Source organism: Lepidochelys kempii, chromosome 10, assembly GCF_965140285.1.
Source record: "Lepidochelys kempii isolate rLepKem1 chromosome 10, rLepKem1.hap1, whole genome shotgun sequence".
Taxonomy (NCBI): domain Eukaryota; kingdom Metazoa; phylum Chordata; order Testudines; family Cheloniidae; genus Lepidochelys; species Lepidochelys kempii.
Genome location: NC_136389.1, coordinates 20502367 through 20526123, shown reverse-complemented (window position 1 = coordinate 20526123; position 23757 = coordinate 20502367). Strand labels below are relative to the sequence as shown.

Sequence of the window (23757 nt, the reverse complement as noted above, 5' to 3'; positions counted from 1 at the left end):
TGGGGGCCCCAAATTGGCCAGGGCCCCTTGGCACGGGTCCTGTGGCCCTGTGCAGTAATCCACCACTGCCAACCCCCAGCAGCACGAGGTCAGGGGAGGCTTAGCCTCCCCAAGCCTCCATCACGTGCCACCCATGGTTAAGATATATATCTCAGACTTTCTCCTCAGAGCATATTCTTTGGTATCTGAGTGCCTGGCAATATATAACAAATTTCTTGGTGTGTTTGGGGTGGTTTCTGGATCTGTGTAGGTGGGTGTGCTGATCCATAGGTTTCTTGAATATAGCTGCCTGTAGTGTTCCATTATTGGAGCTGATTGTTGATCCTAGTGTGGGAGTGTTCTAGAGATTGTTTAATTGATAGGTGGTGGTTGTTGAAGATGTGGTGGAAAATTATGAGGGTGTTTAGGTCCTCTGTCCAGAGGATGAAAATATTATTGATGTATCTAACCATTGATTTAATGGTGCATTTACCCAGAAATTCTTCCTCAAGGAGGCTCATGAAGAGATTGGCAATTTGGGGAGTCATCCTAGTACCCATAGTTGTTCCCATGGTTTGGACAAAGTGCTTGTTGTTGAATGTAAAATTGTTATGGCTGAGGATGAAACAGATGAGTTTGGGTGGATATCTGAGTATTTTCCATTGTCTTATAAATATTTGAGATAGGCAGCAATGCCATCATTGTGAAAGATGTTCGTGTACAGAGAGGTGATATCCATGGTGTTCTCAGTGAGATTGTTAATTTTATGGAGTTTCTGGAAGAAGCTGGTTGTGTCCTGGAGGAAGCTGGCCCTTTGTGTGGTGAGTGGTTATATAAAGTAATATATACTATATATCTAGAAAGAGAGAGAGGTTATATAGAGTAATTTAAATACTTGCAAATTCCATTCCATTTATTCACAAAATGTCAACAAATATTTAATAATTTGGCCAAGGGAATAACACTGAGGGTATGCCTAAACGGCAAAGATAAACCCGCTGCTGGCCTGTGCCAGCTGACTCAGGTTTGCGGGGCTGTTTCATCGCTGTGTAGACTTCCAGACTTGGGCTGGAGCCTGAGTTCTGGGACCCTCTCACTCTCGCAGGGTCCCAGAGCCCGGAAGTCTACACAGCAATGAAACAGCCCCAGTGGCTGGCATGGGCCAGCAGTGGATGTCTTCTTGCTGCATAGACATACCCTTAGGGTGGGTACATGTTCAAAACAGGAGGGAGAATATGATGGCAGGAGAGCATATGGAATCTGGTGACATCGAGATGACTGTTTGAAAAGGAAGAGGGTTTTTTCTTGTCAAGGTTTAAATTTTGATGGATAAATTATTGAGGAATTTTCACTTAGCAAGTATGAAGAATATGAGGGGTCTGTGAGATCAAAGCTGTGGTCTGTGTAATACAGCGTTATGTAGCATAATATTTTTCTGTGGTTCTAATGTTTTTCTGTTTTCTTAAACTGGTACAGTATACAGCATATTAAAACTTCATAGTTCTATAGAGTCTGAGGCTCTCAAAGTGCTTAACAAGCTTTATGAATTAAGCCGCAAGTTAACACAGTGAGGTTGGTAAGTAATGTTATACTCACTTTACAGAAAAAGCCACTGATTTCTGGTGCTTCCATTATGGTTACCTAACTTGAAGGACACTATAAGTATTCTCAACCTAAAGTGTTAAACAAACCAACCCACCAATCATGACATTGCCTTAAAAATCATAAAAACTTTAGAAAAATATTTTGAGTTCTTTTTATTTGCCTTCCAGGTTCTAAGCCTTTGATATACTCGGATCACTTTTTTTTAAGGCTTTTCTCTGCAGCCAAGAGCTACATTATGCTACCCTTTTAAAAAAAATTGAAAAGAGTCTCATGTAATCACTTGACTCCAGGAGCTGGAGCTTTAGAGAAAACACACCAAATAGCATGAGACTAGCCATAAAAATCATCAGAGTTGGCTTCACTGCTTTGATCCTAACCTTTTTCAGGAGCTCTGGGCCTCCACCAGTCCAGCTTAAGTCCAATGGAGACAGAGGGCTCCATATTTCCAATTTAATTGGAGCCTGCGGATGTGGACTGGAAAAGGCTTGTGTTTAGGGGACGGAGATCCCACATCCCAGGAACATCTGTAGAATTGTGCATATGAGGTTACTTCATGTGACACACTCACCTGAACTTGGAAGGGGGGAAAATTGAGCCCCTCCAACTTGGCAGCTGTAACATAGCTCTCTATCACCACTGAAAGTCACCAGCTGCCCGCCACCTTCCTACTTGTGGGATAGTTATGGGAGGGGTTGTTGTTCTCGCTGGTCAAGGGGGAAGAACTACATTTCCATCCTTCTATGCGGTGGCAAAAAAAAGTTGAAGAAAGCAAATTCTCACGCAGTGCCTGCTGGGATTTGGTTGTTCTCCTTCAAGCATCGCTCCCGCGAACTACATTCCCGTCTCTCTGTGGCAGGAGGGAGGGGGAAGAGGAGCAAAATCGAGAGACTAGTGCATAAAGCCCGCCGGGAAATGTGACCCAGCAGGCCAAGAGAACTAATTTCCCGTCTCTCCCAGGGGGAAGACAAATATGTGCGCGCAAAGCCTAATGGGAATCGTAGTCCCTACACCTCAGCACACTCATGTTATGCAAGGGAACCAGGAAGAAATAACTACCAGATGGCGGCGAATAATTCTGTCGGGAGGAGGCACGGGAACTCCGGCAGGTCACACTGCGCAGGGCGGTGGGGCACACGCGGAGTCGCTGGAGTGAGGGAGTGCTGAGTCGGTGCTGCCGCCGCCGCCGCCGCCGCCTTCTCCCGTACGGCTTCGGAGCCGCAGAGGTTTGGTGGGGCAGCCACAAAATGGAGGCGAACGGGAAACGGCAGCGGGAGTAGCAGCGATTCGGCTCCCGACTGCTGGGACCAGGCGGACATCGAGTCGGGCAGCGGCACCGACCCTGGGTCTGCCCGCCGGCCGCAGAGGCCCAGGCCGAGCAGCAGGAGCTCCTCCTTGATGCGGCTTTCAGCCGCCAGCTCAACGTGAACGCCAAGCCCTTCGTGCCCAATGTCCACGCTGCCGAGTTCGTGCCGTCCTTCCTGAGAGGCGGGGCGGCGCCTGGCCTGCCGCCGCCCTCCCCCCCACCTGGCCTGCCCGCCGCCTCCGCCCCACGGTAACCGCCGCCGGGGCCACGTTGCGGGGAAGGGGGCAGTGGGCGGGGCACGTGCGCCGGATGGGGGTATGTAAACGCAGCCCCGGGGCCGAAGAGGAAATGAGGGAACGCGGGGGGAGGGGCCTGGTGGTGAGTAGGGCCCTGGCACATTCAGGTAGGGGGGGCTGGGGAAGGGGGGAACAGGGCTTGGAGGGGATATTGGGGGATCTCGTTGGAGGAGGGTGTGGAAGCCGAAGCCTTGGGGAGTAACACTTGGCTGTGGAGCCTGGAGGAAAAGATTGATGGTGGGGCTTGGGTATAATAACATTTCCAGGAGGGAAGGGGAGCGCCTGGGAGGCATCACTGGAAGTGGGATGTGTGGGTGTTGCTGGTGGCCATACTGGGTGTGAGGACAACGTGTAGGGCGGTTGTGTTGGAGAGACCTGGGGGCTAATACTCGTTGGGCCTGTGGGAGGGAAATGTGAGGCTGCTGAGGGGAAATTTAGGAGTAAGGGATTGGAATCTGGGAGGAGAATTTGGGTTTGGAATCGGGAGGGGAGCTTTGAAAATGAACTTTGTAGATGGAGAAAAGGACATCAGAGAGGTTGGTGGTACATGAGGAACTTGAGCATAACCTTGGTGTGTGTGGAGAGGAAGAGGGGCTGAGGATCACTTTGCAAAATCTAGCCAGAGGAGCTTTAGGACAGCATAGAAATGTTTTTTTGTGACTCAGAATACAGCTACAGAGTTATAGTGGGTGGAGTTATAGTGGAGCCGGGCAGAAGGGCACTTCGTGGCACAGTTTAGCTACTGGAGCAATGTGCTGAGCGGTTTTAGGAAGGAGACAATAGGGTACAATTTAGGAATCTGAACAAGGGTGCACAGTAAAGATATCCTTATTGTCAAGAAGCAGAGATGCAAAATGGGGTAATTCAGTTTTAATTAGTATCGTGTTTCATATACTATCTATATCCCACCACCACCCCCCATATTACTTTTTTATCTTGACGGGTCAAAAAACGCCTTAGAGGTCAATATACTTTTGAAAGATTGGAGTGGATTGAAGGGGAGGGGAAACTGAGTGTAGAAAAGGGAGATAGGTCACAGGTCTGGGTCATAGTTGACATGACATGGCTTGGAGATTGGCCCTGTATCTGCCACCAACAGTTTCAGGGAGATCATTTATGCCTTTATGAAGAGGATCATTTTAAGCATTTAATAATCTTTCCAGTGTGACACATTTGGTGAGGTGTTTGGGGAGTGGGGCTCTCTGGCAGTGCTCTACCTTAATATCTTGAATTTCTATATTGCCTTTCATTTCAAAGGATTTCACGGTATGTTGCAAATAGCATATGCATGGGATTAATGGGGTGAAATTAAACAGCTTCTTATTAATACCTGTTCCAAATTGAAGGAGTTGCCTTCCAAATGTCAAAAATGTGGATTAATTTTACAGCAGATTGTCATTCATAAATTCTTATTCATAGATTACAGGGTCACTCTTGTGATTTAGGATTTTGAAACTTGTTTGAATATGACATTTAAAATCTCGCTATCTATTTTTGAAATCTTCCTTTATTGATATTAACATGTGAGACAGCCCTCTATTTCAGATATCAGGGTTGCAGTAATTCATAGTCACCAATTTGTTATATAGTGTTTAATAAGCCATAGCCAGCAAGAGATCATGAGTTATTAAATATGCATGCTGACTTAGTATCTAAATGAATATCATAGTTGCCTTAATATTTGATGATGATGATGATTGAAATCAGTAACCAATCTTTGACTTATTGGTTTGTAGAAAAGTGTGTAAAATATTCAATATCAATATTAAAAACTAATCCTTCTGTTAAACAATTAAGTGTAAAGCTCTATGTTCATTAAGTCTGACTTAGTTTTATACCGAATACTTTCTGATATTGTAAATTTCAGGACATGTATGATGTGGGCAGCTGACAATAGGCATGACCTTGTACGATACCATTTAAAATATTCTTTGGATAAGCTTTGGACAGACTCCTCGATTCCTATTCAAAGAATCCATGCACTTTAATGTTCAGAGGTAAATGTAAATTGTAAAGGTGCTGCAAATAGTTGAAGTTATATCAGAATTTGTATTATGAACCTTTGAAAAAATCTTTGAAGTTCACTCTAATATGAAACTTGGAATTCACATTTTAAAATAATTCAACAAATATTTTTACGTCTTGTACATAATCCATCTGAATCTTTTAAATTTAAACAATATGAAAAAGTTTACTTACATCATCTTCTCCTAAAAGAGAACCATCAGAGCTTTGTTCTGTACTATGAACAAGGACTCCTGGTTGTGTTAGAAATACTGTTACCAATATTTGAATAATGGCATGTGCAGTAACTTATTTTTCTCCAGTTCTTTTTATGAGGCTGGCAGTTCCTTGGTAGGTGTGGTGTAGGTTTTTTTTTTGTTTTGTTTTGTTTTGTTTTTTTTTTTGGTAGGCTTGATAATACTTCCCCTCACCTAGCCTCCTCCCTCATTTCTTATACTGTATGCTGCCCCTTTACTGAGCTTCCATATTTCCAGATAGAGACTAGAGGAGACTTAACGGAAAGCCAATCAGTATGGCTTCCGAGATGTGGTCAACACTTAAAATTTAGATTGACCTAGCTGTGTTGCTCAAGGGTGTGAAAAATTTACACCACTCAGTGCTGTAGTTAAGTTGACCTACCACCCAGTGTGGATATGGCTAGGTTGGGGAAGTGGATTACCTACATTGATGGAAAAACCCTTTTCTGTCCATGTAGGAATCATCTGTACTATGGCGCTACAGGGACATAGCTGCGACTATGCAGCTGTAGAGCCACAGTACATGACCTTAGTCTTTCAGAGTGGACAGTTTTCACTCCTTTCTTTCCAGCTGCTGAATACACTTCCTATGTAGCAATACCATCTTTGGCTGATTTGAAGTTCCTAGTTTGTATAATAGTCATACCTTCTCAATGTTTCAAAGGTTTAAATTGATACCTTACTCAATATTTACTTGGGTTCTCATAATATTAAGCCATTGTCTATTAAAAGCACTTTTGTCTATCTTGGAGCGACCTTCTTTCATTATGAGGATTTTGCGGTTCCAAACAATATCTTCTTATCTCATTCCTTGAACTGGCCGTCATTGCTGTGACCTTTGAGCCTGGGAGTACCTAGTCACATTAAGTAATTGATGACCAAGATATTGGTGGAACCAAGATGGTTCTTGTGTGGTTCTATTTTACCCCATTAAGTTGCGGTCTCCTATTTACATGAACATCTGTGATACTTCTGGCCAGGAGGTGGAGTTTGCCCTGGAAATCGGTCAGTACAGCTCATTATTAGCAAATGGTGCTGAATAGGTTGTTTGAGCAACACCTTCTGGCTTTTCCCATTTCCTCAGGCACTTACATGTTCTGCAGCAGTCAGCCTCTGCCAGCTTGTGGAACAATTTTATTCACGTTTTTTATCTGTATTATTATTTATTATTTGCATTTCAGTAAAAGGTTAAAGCCCTAGTGGTGGGCTAGGACCACATTGTGGTGGGCACAGTGCAAACACAGAATAAAAAGATGATCTCTGCTGCACAGAGCTTACAATCTAAGTGTAATGTTCTGGAGGGGTATTAATGGTTATTGTGCCAGGCTTTTAGAGAGAAAATTAAAGGGTTAGATGCAGTGGTGAGCTGGAGCCGGTTCCCAGCGGTTCACTGGAACGGGTTGTTAAATTTAAAATTCTCCACGAGGGACAACCAGTTCCAAAAGGGCTTCTAAATTTAACTGGCCAAAAGTGGCCCCTTAGGCGCTGACTCCATGGGTGTTCCAGGGCTGGAACAACCAAGGGGAAAATTTGGTGGGTGCAGAGTACCCTCCGGCAGCTCCCCACCCCACCCCCAGCTCACCTCCGCTCCGCCTCTTCCCCTGAATGCACTGCCTCGCTCCGCTTCTTTGGAGCGAGGGGGCGTGAGGAGGGCCGCCCACGCTGCGGGAGGGGGCGCGCGCAGGGGGACCACTCCTCACCCTAGCTCACCTCCACACCCCTGAGTGTGAAGCCACCGCCTGCTTCTCAGCCCTCCCAGGCTTCCCATCAAACAGCTGATTCGCAGGAAGCTGGGGGGGGGGGGGGGGAGCAGAGCAGGGTGGCGCATTCAGGGGAGGAGGCGGAGGTGAGGTGAGCTGGGGTCGGGCGTGGGACGGGGAGCTGCTGGTGGGTGCTCTGCACCCATCAAATTTTCCCTGGGGGTGCTCCAGCCCCAGAGCACCCATGGAGTCGGTGCCTAAGGTGCCACTTTTGATGTGATCAGTGGGGGGAGCGGCTGCTCCCCCGCCCCTAGGAGCCAGAGGGACCTGCCGGATGTTTCCTGGGAGCTGCCCCAGGGAAGCACTGCTGGGACTCCTCACCTTGCCCCCTGGGAGGTCCCTCTGGCTCTTAGGGGTGGGGTGGGCACCCACTATTGAGGCCCACAAGACCCTCCTGCCCGGTTCTGGGGGCAGACAGGGAGGGGGGTGGATGGGGTAAGGGTCCTGGGGGGGGGGGGCTGGAGGAATCAAGGAACGCGGGGGGTTGGATGGGGCAGGAGTCCCAGGGGGTGGGGTGGGCAATGACCCCCTCGTGGGGTGAGGAGGGAACCAGTTAAGATTTTGGCAGCTCATCACTGTTTATATGTCAATTAAAATGAGTTAAGTGGCCTAAAATTTAGGTTCTTGTAACACTCCTTCATAAAACCACAACATATTCAGTCTCTTCAGGAGGAGAGTCTGACTCAAAAGGATGGTGCAGGTCAGGAACAAGGTATATTAGCAGAACTGAAATGAGAAAATTGCACAGAACTGACCACACTACACTGGTCACATCCTCACATTCCAAACTAGTCACATTGAAATAAGATGCTATTGGGCTGTTAGGAATACAGTCCTGTCCTGATAATACCTATCGCCTCCAGAGAAAGGGAAGTGCCTAGAAGATGTAAAAGGAAACTTAGTTTGATAGCATCCTGTCTGGCAAGAACTCACTTATCAATAGCTGGGATGTGAAATCCTCATTTCTGTGGTGTTCTATTACTGTAGTCCCCATTTCCCTATTGTTTGTCTGTATAATCTCTGTCTGGTTCTGTGATTGTTTCAGTCTGCTATATAATTAATTTTTGCTGGGTGTAAACTAATTAAGGTGGTGGGATATAATTGGTTAAATAACCATGTTACAATGTGTTAGGATTATTGGTTCCTTTCATAAATAATAAATTTACTTATTTTTAAAATGTATTTAATAGAGTAGAATGGTAGTTTTTGATTAAATAGCCATTTGAGTGTTTAATCATCTTTCACAGAAGATATTTAGGAAAGCCAATTCTAAAAATTGTCTTTTTTTTTAATCCAGGAAAAATTCTGGTTTTAGTGGCATACTTGCACTCCGTTATGCCTCTGTTTTGTATGTGATTTTCTGCTGTTTGCAACTGAGTCTGCTAAGAAGAGTGTCTCTCTATAATTTTTTATTTCCTCACTTTCCTTTGTTACTTTTAATGTGACTAGAATTTTTGTTTGTCATAAATACAATAACATGCCTGACTTTGGAAGCAAAATCACCTTCAGATTATACATAAAATGTCATTTTACTTAGTTTCTTTGGCCAAACTGTCATTTTTCTCCTTTAAGAATTATTCCAAATGCAATATCTAGCTTTTCATGAGGTCTTGGTTTTATCCAGTTCAACTAATAGTTTGAGTAAGGTATAAGAAGGTTGACTTACCCAAAGTCATACTTCATGAGGTTCCACCTGGAATTTTAACTGAGAACCTTTCTCCGTTTTCATGTATGATTGAATGCTATCCTACACTATCTTCCACTAAATGGTCAAGTATATTATAGACAAGCTATGCTTTTGGGAAAACTTATTTTATGTAGCCATCTCTAAAGTGCTAAGCTGAACTAAATTAATTTGAGCTGAAAGTACATCTTAAAACTACAGTTTATGGTGTATGGGCGTCAGAACAATTCTGTCCACAAGTAATCACTATTTCTAATCTCACCATTCTATAGCATATATTTAATTCTCATCATGCTTTATTGCTTTTCCTAAATACATATAAAAGTGATTTTCTGGGCTCATGCTTTGTTCCTTACTTTTGTATCTTTAGAGGATTTGAGATGTTTATGCTTTAAGGAGTGAGGAAGCAGTTAAAAGAAAATGCTTTATCTAGGACAGTGGTTTTCAATGTGGGTCCGCAGACTGACTGTTTTCCAGAGGTGTCCGTACCTCCATTTGAATTTTTTTTTAGGGGTCTGCAAACTAAAAAAGGTTGAAAACCACTGATCTAGGATGTGTTCCTTAGGGTTAAAACTGTCGTTTGGCAATCTTATCAGACAAATGGGTATGGAAACAAAAGTCATCTATTTTGAAACTAGAGAACAGAAGTGAGTTAGACTCTTGTCTTGAGTAATTTTTTTTTATTATAGTACTCTATAAAACCTAGTCGGTGTAGTCATGATGTTTGTTGTGTGTGTATTGTATTTTTGACTCCAATTAAAATGGCTTTTAGAGATTGCTGTGGTTGTGGTATGTAAAATTTAGAAGAATTTTACATACAAAGGTGATGAGAACAAAAACTGGAGGGCAAAAGTTGTAGAGCAAGCCAAGATGTTGAGTTACTTTTAGTGGCACTAACATTTCTTTCAATGGCTTTTGGTTGCTTCAAGCAAATTTCTGAATGTGTTTAGCAAGGACTCAACAAATAGGTTAAACAGTACTGTTTTCAACCGTGGTCTGCAAAACAGTCAAAGGTCAAACACCCTTTAGGTGGGTTGGTTCTCTACATACCTTTGCTGTCATTTCAGCACTCTTTGGAGATGGTTATCTAGGAGCAGCTGGAGACCTTCAGTTTCAAACACTAAATAAACTCTTTTCTCTCAAAAAGAAAAGGAGTTCTCTCAAAAAGAAAAGCTGGCTCACGAAAGCTTATGCTGAAATAAATTGGTTAGTCTCTAAGGTGCCACAAGTACTCCTTTTTGCGAATACAGACCAACACGGCTGCTACTCTGAAACATCTCTTCTCTGTCAAGGGAACTTCCATCTTTCTGGTTTCCCTAACCTGTCAACACTAATTGTCTTGTGTGGGTTGCCCTCCCTCAGCCAGCTAGCCCTTAGGTCACCCATGACCTGCTCTCAACCAGACATTAAATAACATGTTTTGTCTTCTGTCAAAGCCCACCATTTTGGAAATAAGGTGGTAAATTATGTGTTGTATCACTTTCTCAAAAATAGTTTAGTCTGGCACGTGTCTTGTTTTCTCGAGCTTTGTATAACTTATGTGAACATTAGGCCATCTGCTCTTTAAACATCTTTCCAAAATCATATGCATAGTGACCACCAGTCTTTGTTCAATTTAGCTCCCACTCTGCACCTTTGCAGATTAACACCTCTGCATTTTAGACAAATTATGAGTTTGCCCGAGGCCAACAGTTTAGTACTCAGATCAAAATTATATAGTGGCTTAGTTTATATACAGTTCATTAATGTGTATATTTATAATATTCACATATTAGCTGCCTTTCACAGACAGAATTGATTCCATGAACTTTAATGTACTTCATGTACATGTTTTCAGCATCACTGAGGTCTTATTGATTGGTCACATGGAGGCAAATCTGTATCATATTACTTGTGAACAGTTCATCTCTTTGTGCAGAGTATAAAAATGTTAAATTAGCACAAAATGGAATCTTGAATCAGGTGGTAACCTGACTTCATCTAGATAGCAGCAAGTCCAAGTCTATGTTGATTGACATTAGGCGAGCATTTTCAAATTTGGATACTTAATGGGACTCTGTCAACTTGAAGTTCAGTTTTAAAAAACAAAGTCAGAAGTGGTTTTGGGTACTTCCCTAATCTTCCTTGCACATTTGGGGTTTTACATTTTCATTTTCCTGGTTTTAAGTTGTTTTTTTTTTTGTTTTTTGTTTTTTTTTCTCCCCAGTTTGTTGTGTTTAAATATCAATACAAACAAAAGAAGAAGCTTACAGGGCAAAATAATGAAACTCACTGCCAAATACAAGAAGTTAAAATGAAGAGTTTTTTTTCTCTAATCTAATTTTATGGTAATGTTGCCTATTACTTATAACAATATTAGGTTAAAAGAGAGTGAGTTTAACTTGTCTGCAATAATCTCTTGCTGCTTTATAGATATGTTGTGACAAAAAGTTTTAAGTAGGCCTTTATGCCTACATCAAAATGTAGTTGCTCAAGTTTTAGTAATTCTTAGAATATAATTTGAAGTTAGACAGTGTCTCCATACTCTGGTACCCCAGTTAGCTGTGTAAAGCAAGGAGTTAAGTACAGACAATGTAGTATTGGCAAATAAATGTAGATCATATTATATTCTTTGTAATAGCTTGGACATTAGAACTAATTTTGTGAGTGTCAGTGTTAAGATACTCAGTTTGATTCTATTTTAAGTGCCATGGAATGTTAAATTTGTCTCATAATCCCTCCGGGATATGAGATGTTTTATTTGAAGGTTGGAATTGTAACCCTGAACTGTCTTAATACTGAGCTTAATTCCTTGATCTTCTGTCTCAAAGGCAAGAGTGCTACCAATTGAGCCTTGATTTTTTATCTTAAGGGAAGTGATCTCTGGGGGTGTATGGGGTATTCTTTGAGGATCCACAGGCTTTCATAAGGCCTAGTTGTGTAGTAACATGTAGGTTTTAGTGAAACAGGTAAGATACTTCACTACAAGAAATGGGGGTCTTGCCACATACTAGTTAATGCAAGGTAACTAACATGAGGTAAAATCCTAATGAGGACAAGGCAGTTTGTAGTTTTCCCACATGTTGGCAGGTAAAAGTTAGTGGGGGAGCCTATGGTTTTTACCTCAACTTGCCAACTCGCATTAAAACAACTGCTTGATTTTTTCATTGGGATTTTGCCTCCTATTTGTTATCACACGTAAAGAACACATTTCTTTTCCTAGGGAAGACAAGACCTGAAGTTTTGAGGTAGAGAGCAAGACTTTCAAAAAGTCATTTAGGGCCCAAGTGTAAGTGATATTTTTACAAACTGCTTTATTTACCTGAAGTGAATTTCAGAAACTCTCTTGGAAAATGTTTTTCTTTCTCTATAATTTTAAATATTGTTCATGTGAAATATTTGGAACAGCTCTTGTGCTTACTGTCCTTAACTAGATAATACTGCTTATATTAACTGAGTCTCTTACTATTTTTACTGTTGGCTGTGATTCTCCTGCTTTTATACTTTTAAGTCAGATCGTTAATTTAATTTCCTTTTTCAAGGAAGGGTAAACATCTGTAATAATTGTATGAGAACAGCTGAGACCATATGGTTATTGTGTAAATATGGTACACAAATCAGATATTCAAATCACAAGAATGGAGCAATGATGAAGTTCTAAGGTTACTCGGTTTATAGTCAGTGTGGGCATCTTGCATTTCTTCATCCTCCAGTGTTTCAAGAATTGCTATGAAGAAGTTTATGGTGTTTGTGCTGCTGCTGGAGCAGCAGAGGGAAAGTGACCAAGAACAGGTCAGGTTTCAGAGTAGCAGCCGTGTTAGTCTGTATTCGCAAAAAGAAAAGGAGTACTTGTGGCACCTTAGAGACTAACCAATTTATTTGAGCATGCTCAAATAAATTGGTTAGTCTCTAAGGTGCCACAAATACTCCTTTTCTTTTTTCAAGAACAGGTCAGATTTTCTCCATCAGTTATATGCTTTGTGCAAAGACTGCACAGATGTAGGATGAGAATCTACAGAGGCCATGAAAGGGGTAGGGGGATAAGAAATGAGTATGACTCAAGCAAACAGAGGAGATGGACAAAAGTATGATAGTTGTACCAGTAGTCTAGTGACATCAACTTTAGGACCAAAATCAGTCTCTTGCTCTTTGGGCCAGAAGGAAATAGGAGTACTGTGGAATTGGGCTCTCATTTATTGGATGAAGTGAAAAATTCATTGATTCCTTCCCCCTATCTGTTGAAGAGGAAGTTTTGGGCTATAAATTGAACCACATCAAGCCCTTCTGAATCAAAGGAAGGGTTGCTATCATGCAGGGCATTTAAAGTGGCAGATGTAAATAAAATAAAGGGAAAGAATAGGAATTCCAGAACCACCTCATAAAAGAGAGGAGCAGTTCAAAAGAGGTGGAGCATGAAATATAGTCAAGAACAAAATTGACTTTGTAGTTAGAAGATTAACAGTCACTGAGCAGTTTTCAGCTATATTTATTTCTTGTATCCTAGTTTACACTGACTCTACTAGCAGTTGTATTCCTATATTTTAGCCACTCTTTCTCCCCCCTCCCCCCCCCCCCCCGTCTCCACAAGCTGTATCTTTTCTGGACATAAAAATCTAACTTCATTTTAATTTAAATGTCAATCCAAATCAGCTTTCTGAAACTTACCTTGCTAGTACTCTAAACTGCTAATGCTGTCAACTTGCTGACTTACCCTCATCGTTCTCCACAAGAACAAAATAATAAGTTCGTACTTCAGAAAGTGGAGCATAACTTGTTTTTAGAACCCTACCTCTCTTCTCCCTTCAGTATTCCAAGGTCTTGGGGCTATTGTACAACAGAAATATATAGAAGCACAAAATAGAATATAAATAATAAGCAACTGATCTATGTCAGCTATGGTAGGATAATGTGGATTATATAGGCCATATGGTGCATTCTTGCAAAGTTATTTGGGACACTAGAATAGCACTTTAAAACACTAGGATGCATGATCCATTTTGTTGTAATGCAGTTTTATATAGGCTAAATCTGAGCACACTTACTCTTCGGCAGAGTCACAGCTCGCTCTAGAAACTGAACTCTTACCTAATGCAAACGGTGACTGCAATACACTATATCCTTTCCTTTCTGATTGTCCACCCTTAAAGATCCCGTGTCTGTTGTTGGAAAGATCAAGTGGTGATAAAACTATGTTCCAGATCTCGAACATCTAGGAAGACTGTACGGTCTGTTTAGCTATTGCTGCCACATTCCACAGTCACTATAATACCAATGTTTAATGCCTACTGTAACGTGCTTTGAGAATGGGTGGGGGGGAATGTGAAAGATGATACATAATACCAAATTCTGTTACATTAAACTATGTGTAATTGCAAAATTTTGCCGTGTTTTGTGATCTTCTGTAACACCTGGTGTGAATTAAGATTGACATTCTGATAAAATTGGATTTCCTGGTAAGCTGATGACACCTTTTATTGTAAAGACTCTTACCAGAATTACTGTCACAAATAATGAAGAGCTGGAATTTTCAGGCAGAATTTAGAAGTGTGGATAAAAATTTCATATTGTTCACTTAGGTCTGCTGTATATGACAGCGGATGTTACACATGATCTACTAAAGACTGCTTTAGTAAACTCTTGTAAAAAGTGTAAACCCTTAATAGTATGTTGTCTAGACACTTCATGTGGCTTGTGGAAAACTTAAGGAAGTATGTGAGACCATAGGTATTTGCTAGAGTATTGTCGGAGAAAACAGAAGACCACAAGATACAAGAAATATCGTTTAAGACCTTCCCTATTACCTCCTTTGTGTCACTTTTTACCTTCAGAGGTGCTATGTTCTTGTGACCTTCTCTCCAGCTGATGAAGTCTGGACTTAGTGAATTAACCAGCTGAATTAACCTGCCCTGAACATATCTCCCAAGTTGGTCAGTATAGGCTTTCAACTTTTTTTCATACCCTAACCCCACATTGAGTCATTCAGACAGTCTGCCTTAGCTAGGCCTAGGAATTGTTTGGAGCTCATCAGAGGAGACGCCATTTTCCAGGGTCTTTTTGTAAAGTGTAACATTGACCATTATGAATTCCTTGAGTTACCCTGTTACCTTTTTAGGTGTCTGTCTTAAAGAATTTTTTTTCTTCAGTAGACCTCTTCATTTTTACACAGAGCACATGAAAGTGAGTGAAAGTCTGTCAAACTCTTCTCCTCAATCAGATATTGCTTTCCTATATGTTTGGCACCAACCTCCTAGTACCATAATGTTCCAGGGTAGGTAGAATGTTCATTTCTAAAAAATGAGGAGCTGTTTTCTGAAAGGTGTTTACATCGCAAAGTCAATATGCACAAACCCAATTGTTTTTTCTTTGTAGGATAGGTCATTTTTAGCTTCCTTTATTCCTCATTATATCTTCTACCATATTAAATTTTTCTGGTGTTCACATTTTTTTTTATGTATTTGCAGATGTTTGTGTTATCCCTTTCCTGCTCTAGTGGAGCTATACATATTAAAATATTTCAGTTTTTTACTGCAAGATAGTTCCTCCAGTTTGTCATCTTCTCCTTAGTACTGAGGTGCCCAGAACTGATTTTCTAGCTGCAGTCATGCTAGAATGTATATATCCACCACCTAGCTCTGTGAAATACTTCTGTGGATGCAGCTCAGAGTAGCACTAGCTCTTTTCCTGTTGCCATATTATATGGTACTTTCATATCTAATTTGACTGATACAACTGTGGCAAGGTATGTCCTTTGCCACCTCAGCGTTTCTCCCTCAGACAGTGGGGGCCCGGAGTGATTCAGTCTTACTCGAGAAGTTTTTAATTCTTCTCTCTGATTTATTTTTTCAATATTTACAAGGTGAGCCTCAGGGTAGACACAAGTAGCTCTCTTAAGCAAAACAAAAACTCTCAACACACAAAAGGAGATACCCTGCCCACTCTCCGGGGTTTTGCCTTATGCTGGTTTCTGGTTGCCGGTTATTTCCCCTACAGGGAGGATAGCAGCCTTCCTCGCAAGAGAAGCCTTTTCTCCATTCTGCCACTAACCCTGTTGTAGTTTGTTTCTCATCCCTCATCCCTGTATCTCAACAGAAGAGGGGTGTTTAAAGGTCACTGTTAGCCTTTAATTGACTCAGGTGTCTCTGAGAGGAAAGGGCCTTCATCATTTTAAGGCCTTCTACCACTCTCTTATAGCTGTCAGATCTGACTTTGTCACATTACCTTAATAGAAGTTCATAATAGCAGCCGTGCTGCTCCTACTAGGTCAACCCACATTCCATACTTCTTTGTGTGCTGCTTCCTATTTCCAATATCTCAATTCTCTGTGGAAGAGTTGCTTTCTTCTTGTTCTCCTCAAATCCATTGTGCTTATGGGTTTAGAAACCGTAGTGCAGAGCTTCAGCAAGCTTGCTTTTGATCCAGTGCTAGGATGGGAGAAACTGAACAGAAAATGGCTTTTCCTATCCTGCAAAACTTTGAGATTTCAAACATGTTCCTGTTCTGCATACTGATGAAAGGAGAGACCTTCTGAATTTGTTGCAGGAAAAAATTAGACACCCACCCCAGAATAACCAATAGCCTCATGGTAATAGGTCATCAGAATAACCAATAGGGTGCTCATCTTTGATGTGACAGAGAAGGGACTTTAAATCTGGGTCTTCCACATCCCAAGTTAGTGCCCTAACCATTGGGATATTGGCTATTCTGGGGTATCACTCTAACAATTTTGGTTTAGATGAATTGGTGTTTTTTCTATGAAAAATGTTCTGTCCGATTACCAACTTGCTCAAATGGTTTGTGCTGCTGTGCATGTGGTTAATAAGAGAGGAAAAACAAACAAACCTCTTTGATCTACTTATCATACTGTTTCTATTTCAAGGCAAGTGAAAGTACAATAAACATTGGATAGATTTTTCATTTGCAGGCAAGAGACCATGTGGAAAACTTCAGTCCTAAAGGTGAATGTCTTGAAAAATCACAAGCCTGTGCAAATGAAATTGTAATGGAAATGATTTTTCAGCCTTGACTACAGAGAATGCATTATTAAGTTGCCAGCTGAAATTTGGGAAGTGATGTAATCTAGAAAAAGGGGTTTGGAGTTGGACTTAGAGTCTAGTTCCAGCTATGCCACTTACTGTTCAGTGTTGGGTGAATAAGGCAATTTTTGTTTCTTGGATTCCCATCTGTAAAATGGGAGTCTTAACCGCTTTTATAAAAAATACTCTGATTCTCAATTCAGATGAATTGTACTATAAGTAAGGCTGTGAGTCTGTCATGGAAGTCACGGATTCCGTGACTTTCCAGGACTTCTGGGACTTCTGCAGTGGCCAGTGTGACTGGCCTGGGGGCCTCTTGGGCAGCCCCTGGGCCAGCCGCACTGACCGCTGTTGGGACAATCTTGGGCCATTGAACCTCTCCCACCCCAGCAGCAGGAGTTTAGGTGTGGGAGGGGCTCAGGGCTAAGACAGGGAGTTGGGGTGCAGGAGGGGGTGAGAGCTCTGGTTGGTGCTTACCTCGGGGGGGGAGGGGTTAGGGGGTTCCCTGGAAGCAGCAACATGTTCCTAGGCGGAGGTGCAGCCAGGCGCCTCTGCGCACTGCAGCCACCTACAGGCACCGCCCCCACAGCTCCCAGTGGCTGTGGTTCCTGGCCAATGGGAGCTGTGGAGCAGGTGCTCAGGGCGGGGGCAGTGCACAGAGCCACCCGATCACGCCTCCACTTAGGGGCTGCACGGACATGCCGGCCGCTTCTGGGAGCCACACAGAGCCAATTAGGGAGCCTACCAGCCCTGTTAGGCCCTCCCAGCACCAGCATGACCCATGTCCCTACCCTTCCTGCAAGTCTTGTAGTCCTAGTATTCTGCCAGATTCTCCTGCACTGCTCCAGTCTGACGGCCTGCAATGAACACATGGCTGAGGGTCCAGTTTCTCTTCATTGCTCTCTGTGATGCTTTGAGAAAAATTTTCAATTTTCAGGTCTTTTGTGAATATAGCTCAGATAACTAAAATAGTACAGGAGACTGGGCTGTATGCTAAGTATGGAGGGAGGGGAGGTGACAACATAGCCAAGTAAAGGATATGGGATTGGTAAGGGACTAGCCAAACATAAACGAACAATGTGGATGGAGATGCTGTTGCTCATGTCGTTTCACAGAGGCCATTGAAGTCTGGTTTACCCAAAAATTAAACTTATTAAATCCCCCAGAACACTTATAGAACACTTTGTACTCACATATAAAAATGTTCCAAAGAGTCAAATGGTCTAGTAACTGGTTGGAATGAGCTATTTGAGTAGGTGTAATTAGTTACAACTCAACGTGACCCAATATACTGCATTACTGCAGAGCAGTTGGAACAATACAAGAAATGTTTGGTTGAACTTGACTCCAGGTCACTGATGGCCCTGTGAAATCTTCCAGAACATATTTCTTCTTGGAACTGTACTGAGGTTTATAGGATAGAGGGTATTGTAACTAAAATGGTTTAAGATGCCAAAGTGAATATTAAGGAAAATATCTTAAACCAGTTCAACATGTGTGGATGCAATAAATCATTATGCTTAATCTGGTCCAATTACAAATGGTTCAACTCTTCAATATGTAAAAAACATTAGAGAGAAGCTTTGATATTAGGGAGGATCTTATAATTTATTAGGCTTAAAAATTTACCAGTCACTTGTTTTTATTTCTTACCATGTTTGGTAATTTATGGCAGATCTTTGCTTAAACAAGGGCTCACTTGTTCCCTACCTCATTTCAATTTCCTATTTGATCTTGCAGTGAAGCTATTAAACATCCAGATACTGTGGTGATGGGCACTGTAGAAATTCTACAAGATGAATAACTTTTCTATACAATAGAAAGACCTCACAAACAAAGATTACTTCATTGCAGATAGTGAAGTTACATTTCAATGTATTAAACACCCAAATATCTAAAATAGCTAGAATACACAAAAAGAATGGTGAAGTAAAATGTGCATGTACAGCAATTGCTTCCCCTACGTTTGCTTTGGAGCCTCTCCGATCAGGGGTTCTCAAACTGGGGGTCGGGACCCCTCAGGGGGTCGTGAGGTTATTACATGGGGGTTGCAAGCTGTCAGCCTCCACCCCAAACCCCACTTTGCCTCCAGCATTTATAATGGTGTTAAATATATAAACAAGCATTTTTAATTTATAAGGGGGTCACACTCAGAGGCTTGCTATGTGAAAGGGGTCACCAGTACAATAGTTTGAGAAGCACTATCTTAGATGCAGGGGGCATAAAGGGACTTCGCCCTGAAACTGTCATATGTGACATAGTTCTTAAAATACAATATACTAGCTTTAGTAGAATTCTTTCATACTAGAAGGCTGTATTTAGTGTCCTCTTGCAGGGAGGAGGGAGTATTTTTATTAGATATGGCTTTATTTGTTGTTGTGATAAATTTGATAGCACTCTGGTCTTTATGGGATAATCTTGAAATTAGTAACATCTGATTCTTGTTTTAAAACATTTTTTTTGTTTCAGGAGCACCTGCAGAGTCTTCTCAAGAGGAGCAAACAACATCTTGTGAAGGTACTGGGTTTTCATGTTTGAAAATCTATTGTAGCACCAATAAATGTAATTAAGAAAAATAGCTATTTTTAGTAATTGCAGTATTAAAGTGTTCATGGTGGTATTCCAAAGTTGTTTGTTTGATATTGCTGGCTTCACATTAAGCAAATGTACATAATGCCTCAATTTTTTGTTTAGGTTCAAATGTTGCTGTTAGTATGGAAGTCTCAGAACCTGTTGGTAAGACATGGCCATTAACAGTTTCTAATATCACTTGGGTTGATTTATTGTTAGCTAAATTGAAGGCTGCCTTAATTGGGCCTTCGCAGTTTGGTTGGTACAAAACTCTCAGTATCACTGCTGTGTGCCTGAATCAGAAAAGAGACTTAATGGGACACTAAAATGCCACTGCAGTAAATTTTGTGGTGGCAGGTGTAGTGGGATTATTTGAACACCGAATAAGAATATGCTGCATTTTCTCCACTTCCCTTCTTCAATACAGTCACTACTTCAAATTATAAAATAGTCTCAATATTTCATGCCATGGCATGCTCCCTTTTGAGTAAGCGAAACAAGTCATAACGTGTTGAGTGTAAAGATGGCATATTTTTCCTGAATTTGTATGCAGCGTTCCCTTTTCCTGCTAAAATTGTGGTAGTCTTCAGTGCAATTTTCAGTACAAATATTAGTCTGTACTTGACCATTATGCTATTATAAGTCTGTTTTGGGTTTTCTTTTTCCCCATAAAAATGCTGCTTTGTTAAAATAGAAGCCTCTTCAATCCCTGAGGGTCATAATTTTCTGATGTCAGCAGACAAGCTTGCTTGAATGCTAGTGGTAATATCCATTTCAAACGAAGCAGAGAGTACCTGCTTTGCATAGTAGGACATCCATAAACTGAATATCTGAGGAGCAGAAAAGTTGCATCTTGACTTTAAAAAAAAAATTAATTAGTTATTGCTGGAGTGTAAATATTGACTAGCTTTTCTGAGTTACATTCATAATTTATTTGGATGTACTTCATTTCATTCTAGTAGAAAATGGAGAGACAGAAATGTCCCCTGAAGAATCATGGGATCACAAAGAAGAAACATGTGAAGCAGAGCTGGGAGGTGGCGCGTCAGGAGATGCAGGGCATACTGAGGAGAGTGCCCAGGAAATGATGGAGGAAGAGGAGGAAATACCAAAACCTAAATCTGTAGTAGCACCACCAGGTGCTCCTAAAAAAGAACATGTAAATGTAGTATTCATTGGGCATGTAGGTAAGTTACAGATAAACAACTGCAGGACAAGAGAGATTTCTGATAACACAATGAGTTATTGTATAACTCTGTCCTTTAATGAATCGAAATTTGTGACTTTCGCTCTCCCTTTCTAGGTTAACAGGTTACTAGAATTGGCAGAATAATTTTTAAATAAGGTTAACGACAAATATTAGTAATATTTCTTTGGAATCTAATAAACTAGGCTATTATGTACAATTTTGGCTGAAGATTTGAATCCTTGGGGCAGAGGCTTTACTTGCCTAGAATAATTAAGTTGCATGAATAACCCCATCATAGATGAATGATCATTGATAGCTTTTTCAGTATCATATTCTGATGCTACTTAATATAAAAGTTGATATCTGAAATACCGTTTTCTTTCTTTTACAAAAATGCTGCTGCTGTTCAATTTTATGACATTCTTTAGAATGATCATGGATGGCCTCTCTCTCGCCCACTGAATAGCAGGTGCTGTATATGTAGAGCAATTTCTGGGCTCTTGTTCCTTGCCAGAAATTAATCTTGCTCCCTTCTAGGGAAATGAAAGTGTGCATCCTGCTTTGAGATGATGCTACCATCTTGTTCTAATAATGCTGCTTTTTTTAAAATAGTGAAGTAACATCTAAGAAAAGGGTATAGAAAACCTGTGTTCTCTTGGTCAAAATAATATCCATACTTATGGCCTCAGATGACGATCTGCTTGGCATTTTTCTTGGCTTGGTAGGTTAGGTGAAGACTACCCAAAAACCTCTCCTGCAAAAAAACAAAAAAATCCTTTGCAGGAAAATGTTTTCTTTTAATCCATTTCTGGTAAAACCATACCTGAAATACTGGTGCTACACAACCAAAATGCTATTAACAAATTGGAGAATTCAGAGAGAAGCAACAGAAATGGAGGAGTTGACCAGAAATTGAGAGAAACACTTATATGCCACTGTCCCACTCTAAGTGTTTTTAGACAATCAAAAAAAGTGAAAGATGAAAGTATGAAAGATGGAAAATAATTATTACGGGTGATGGGAAAAATACAGACTGAATATATTGTACTGACAATGAAATCTTAAATTGGGGAATAATCTTTCAAGAGAAGTTGTAGATACTCCATTGAGACATTTTCAAACTAAACAGGACAAATTACTAGAAAACGTGTCCTACAAAACAATGCTATATTGTCATGAAATGGGTTTGATGGACCTAACTTTCTCTTTTTTATGTTTTATTTTTTTTAATACTTAAGACGGAATGACTTTAAAGTATCTTTGTTTTGTATGTTTGTTAGATGCTGGTAAATCAACCATTGGAGGACAAATAATGTACGTAATTTTTAAAAATAAGATTTCTTTAAACTGTTAGTCTTTAATATTGTGAATTATAACACATGGGAAATAAATAGTATGATTGGTTTTAGTGAGCATAGACTGTTTCTTTTTTTTTATCTGTTTTTTGTTTAATGAAATACCACTCCAGGTCTATTAATTTAGTAAGTCATTGTCTTTGATTTGAATATGTTCAGCATCTGATATTATCATTATTCATATATTGAAATCCAGGTATTGATTTTAAATAATTCCAGATTATAAATTGTCAGTTTTCTTTATATAAATTAAACAAGTACTGAACAAATCTGGAATAACTTTCCCATAGGAGAAGTGTTTTCATAAGGCCAGCCTTTTAGAAGTTGGCTTTTACTATGCCGCACGATGTCACACTCTTAAACCACAAGAGTATATTTTAATCTGTCACTGGAAGCACTCATTATCCACTTAGGTGTTAATTTTTAAAAGTTCTGTGTTTATACTTTGTGTCAATTAGTTCCATAAGTTCTGTAGTTTTTTTAAAAAAGTATGCCTTTTTAAATTTTGTTGCATATCCCTTTTTTATTATGAGAAAAAGTAAATAGGGTCTCTACCTTCTCTCAGCCATTAATTATTCTGAATGCTGCTATAATTTCCCCACTTACTAGTTTCCTTTCTAAACTAAACAGACCCATTCTTCCCATTAAAAGATCGGACTGAAGCTTTAAGGAAAAGCAACATAACTGATATGTTAGTATTATACAAAGAGTGTCTAATATAGATCTCTAGGCTTTTAATATGCAAGATCTATGGAAAAATGCAATTTTCCTTTCCTTGCCAATTTAAGAAGGCACTGGTCAAAGGTATTGATCTTTAGCCTTCACCTAACTGTTAGCATTTTTCTTTTATGTAAACTTATATGCCAAGGTTTCTGATTTCGATTACCATTTTGTAAGTTCTATGGGCAGTGACTCAGTTACTTATGATCTGGTTTGGTTTAGAATATAATGCTTTTAGTTGCTGATACCTCTTCTCCTTTTCTCCTTTTATATTTTCTCTCTCTTGTACGTGGTTTTATTGTCTCTAACATTTATTTGTTTTAAGATTTAACAAATAAATTGGAAGTTTTGACTAATCCAATCTTCTGTAACTGTTCTATTCTAACTATGGATGTCTCTGTGTATGTGTATATTTTCCTTTAAACACTTGTTTTAAAACAGTCCTGAAAAATAGTACTTGCTTGATTAAAAGACATTCTAAATGAAGACCACTCCTTGGGTGGTCATGTCTGTGAAACGAATATATTAGATTTTTTACCCTTTTAAAATTTATTAAATTGAAGCATTTTAAAATGTAATATACAGCCTTCTATTTTTTTTATTTTAAGAATGTCATTTGTTTACCTTTTAAACTGTGGAGCTCATATAGTAGGTAGGCTTATGCCTTGTTTGCCCTTTACTTTCTTAACAGATAGTCATGCCTTACTTTTTGAATTATGGAGTTGCTCTTCTGAGAGCAGAAATTCCATTCTTACCATTTTCAGACCATACCTCAGATCTACAGAGTAATCAGATCATATACTGCAGGGGTTCTCAAACTTCATTGCACCACGACCTCCTTCTGACAACAAAAATTACTACATGACGCCAGGAGCGGGGGGACCAAAGCTTGAGCCTGCTCGAGCCCCGCCACCCGAGGCAGGGGGGCCTGTAACCTGTGCCCCACCACCCAGGCCTGAAGCCCTCAGGCTGCAGCTTCATCTCCAGGCAGTGGAGCTCAGGCTTTGGCTTCGGACCTGGGT

General features: G+C 40.6%; 1 protein-coding gene across 3 annotated transcripts in view; it reads left to right on the top strand.

Annotated features, from left to right (window-relative positions):
* The first annotated feature begins 3101 nt into the window (after positions 1-3101).
* Positions 3102-23757, top strand: part of GSPT1 (G1 to S phase transition 1) — a 39704-nt gene continuing 19048 nt past the window's right edge. The window contains exons 1-5 of one of the 3 annotated variants that reach the window (XM_073362367.2): positions 3102-3136; positions 19370-19417; positions 19595-19636; positions 20431-20658; positions 21941-21974. In XM_073362367.2, coding sequence (XP_073218468.2) covers positions 19615-19636; positions 20431-20658; positions 21941-21974 — 284 coding nt within the window. In that variant the 5' untranslated portion in view covers positions 3102-3136; positions 19370-19417; positions 19595-19614. Of the gene's footprint in view, positions 3137-3243; positions 3291-19369; positions 19418-19594; positions 19637-20430; positions 20659-21940; positions 21975-23757 lie in introns of those variants that run through there. The other 2 variants (XM_078854578.1, XM_073362372.2) reach the window with 2 other exon arrangements.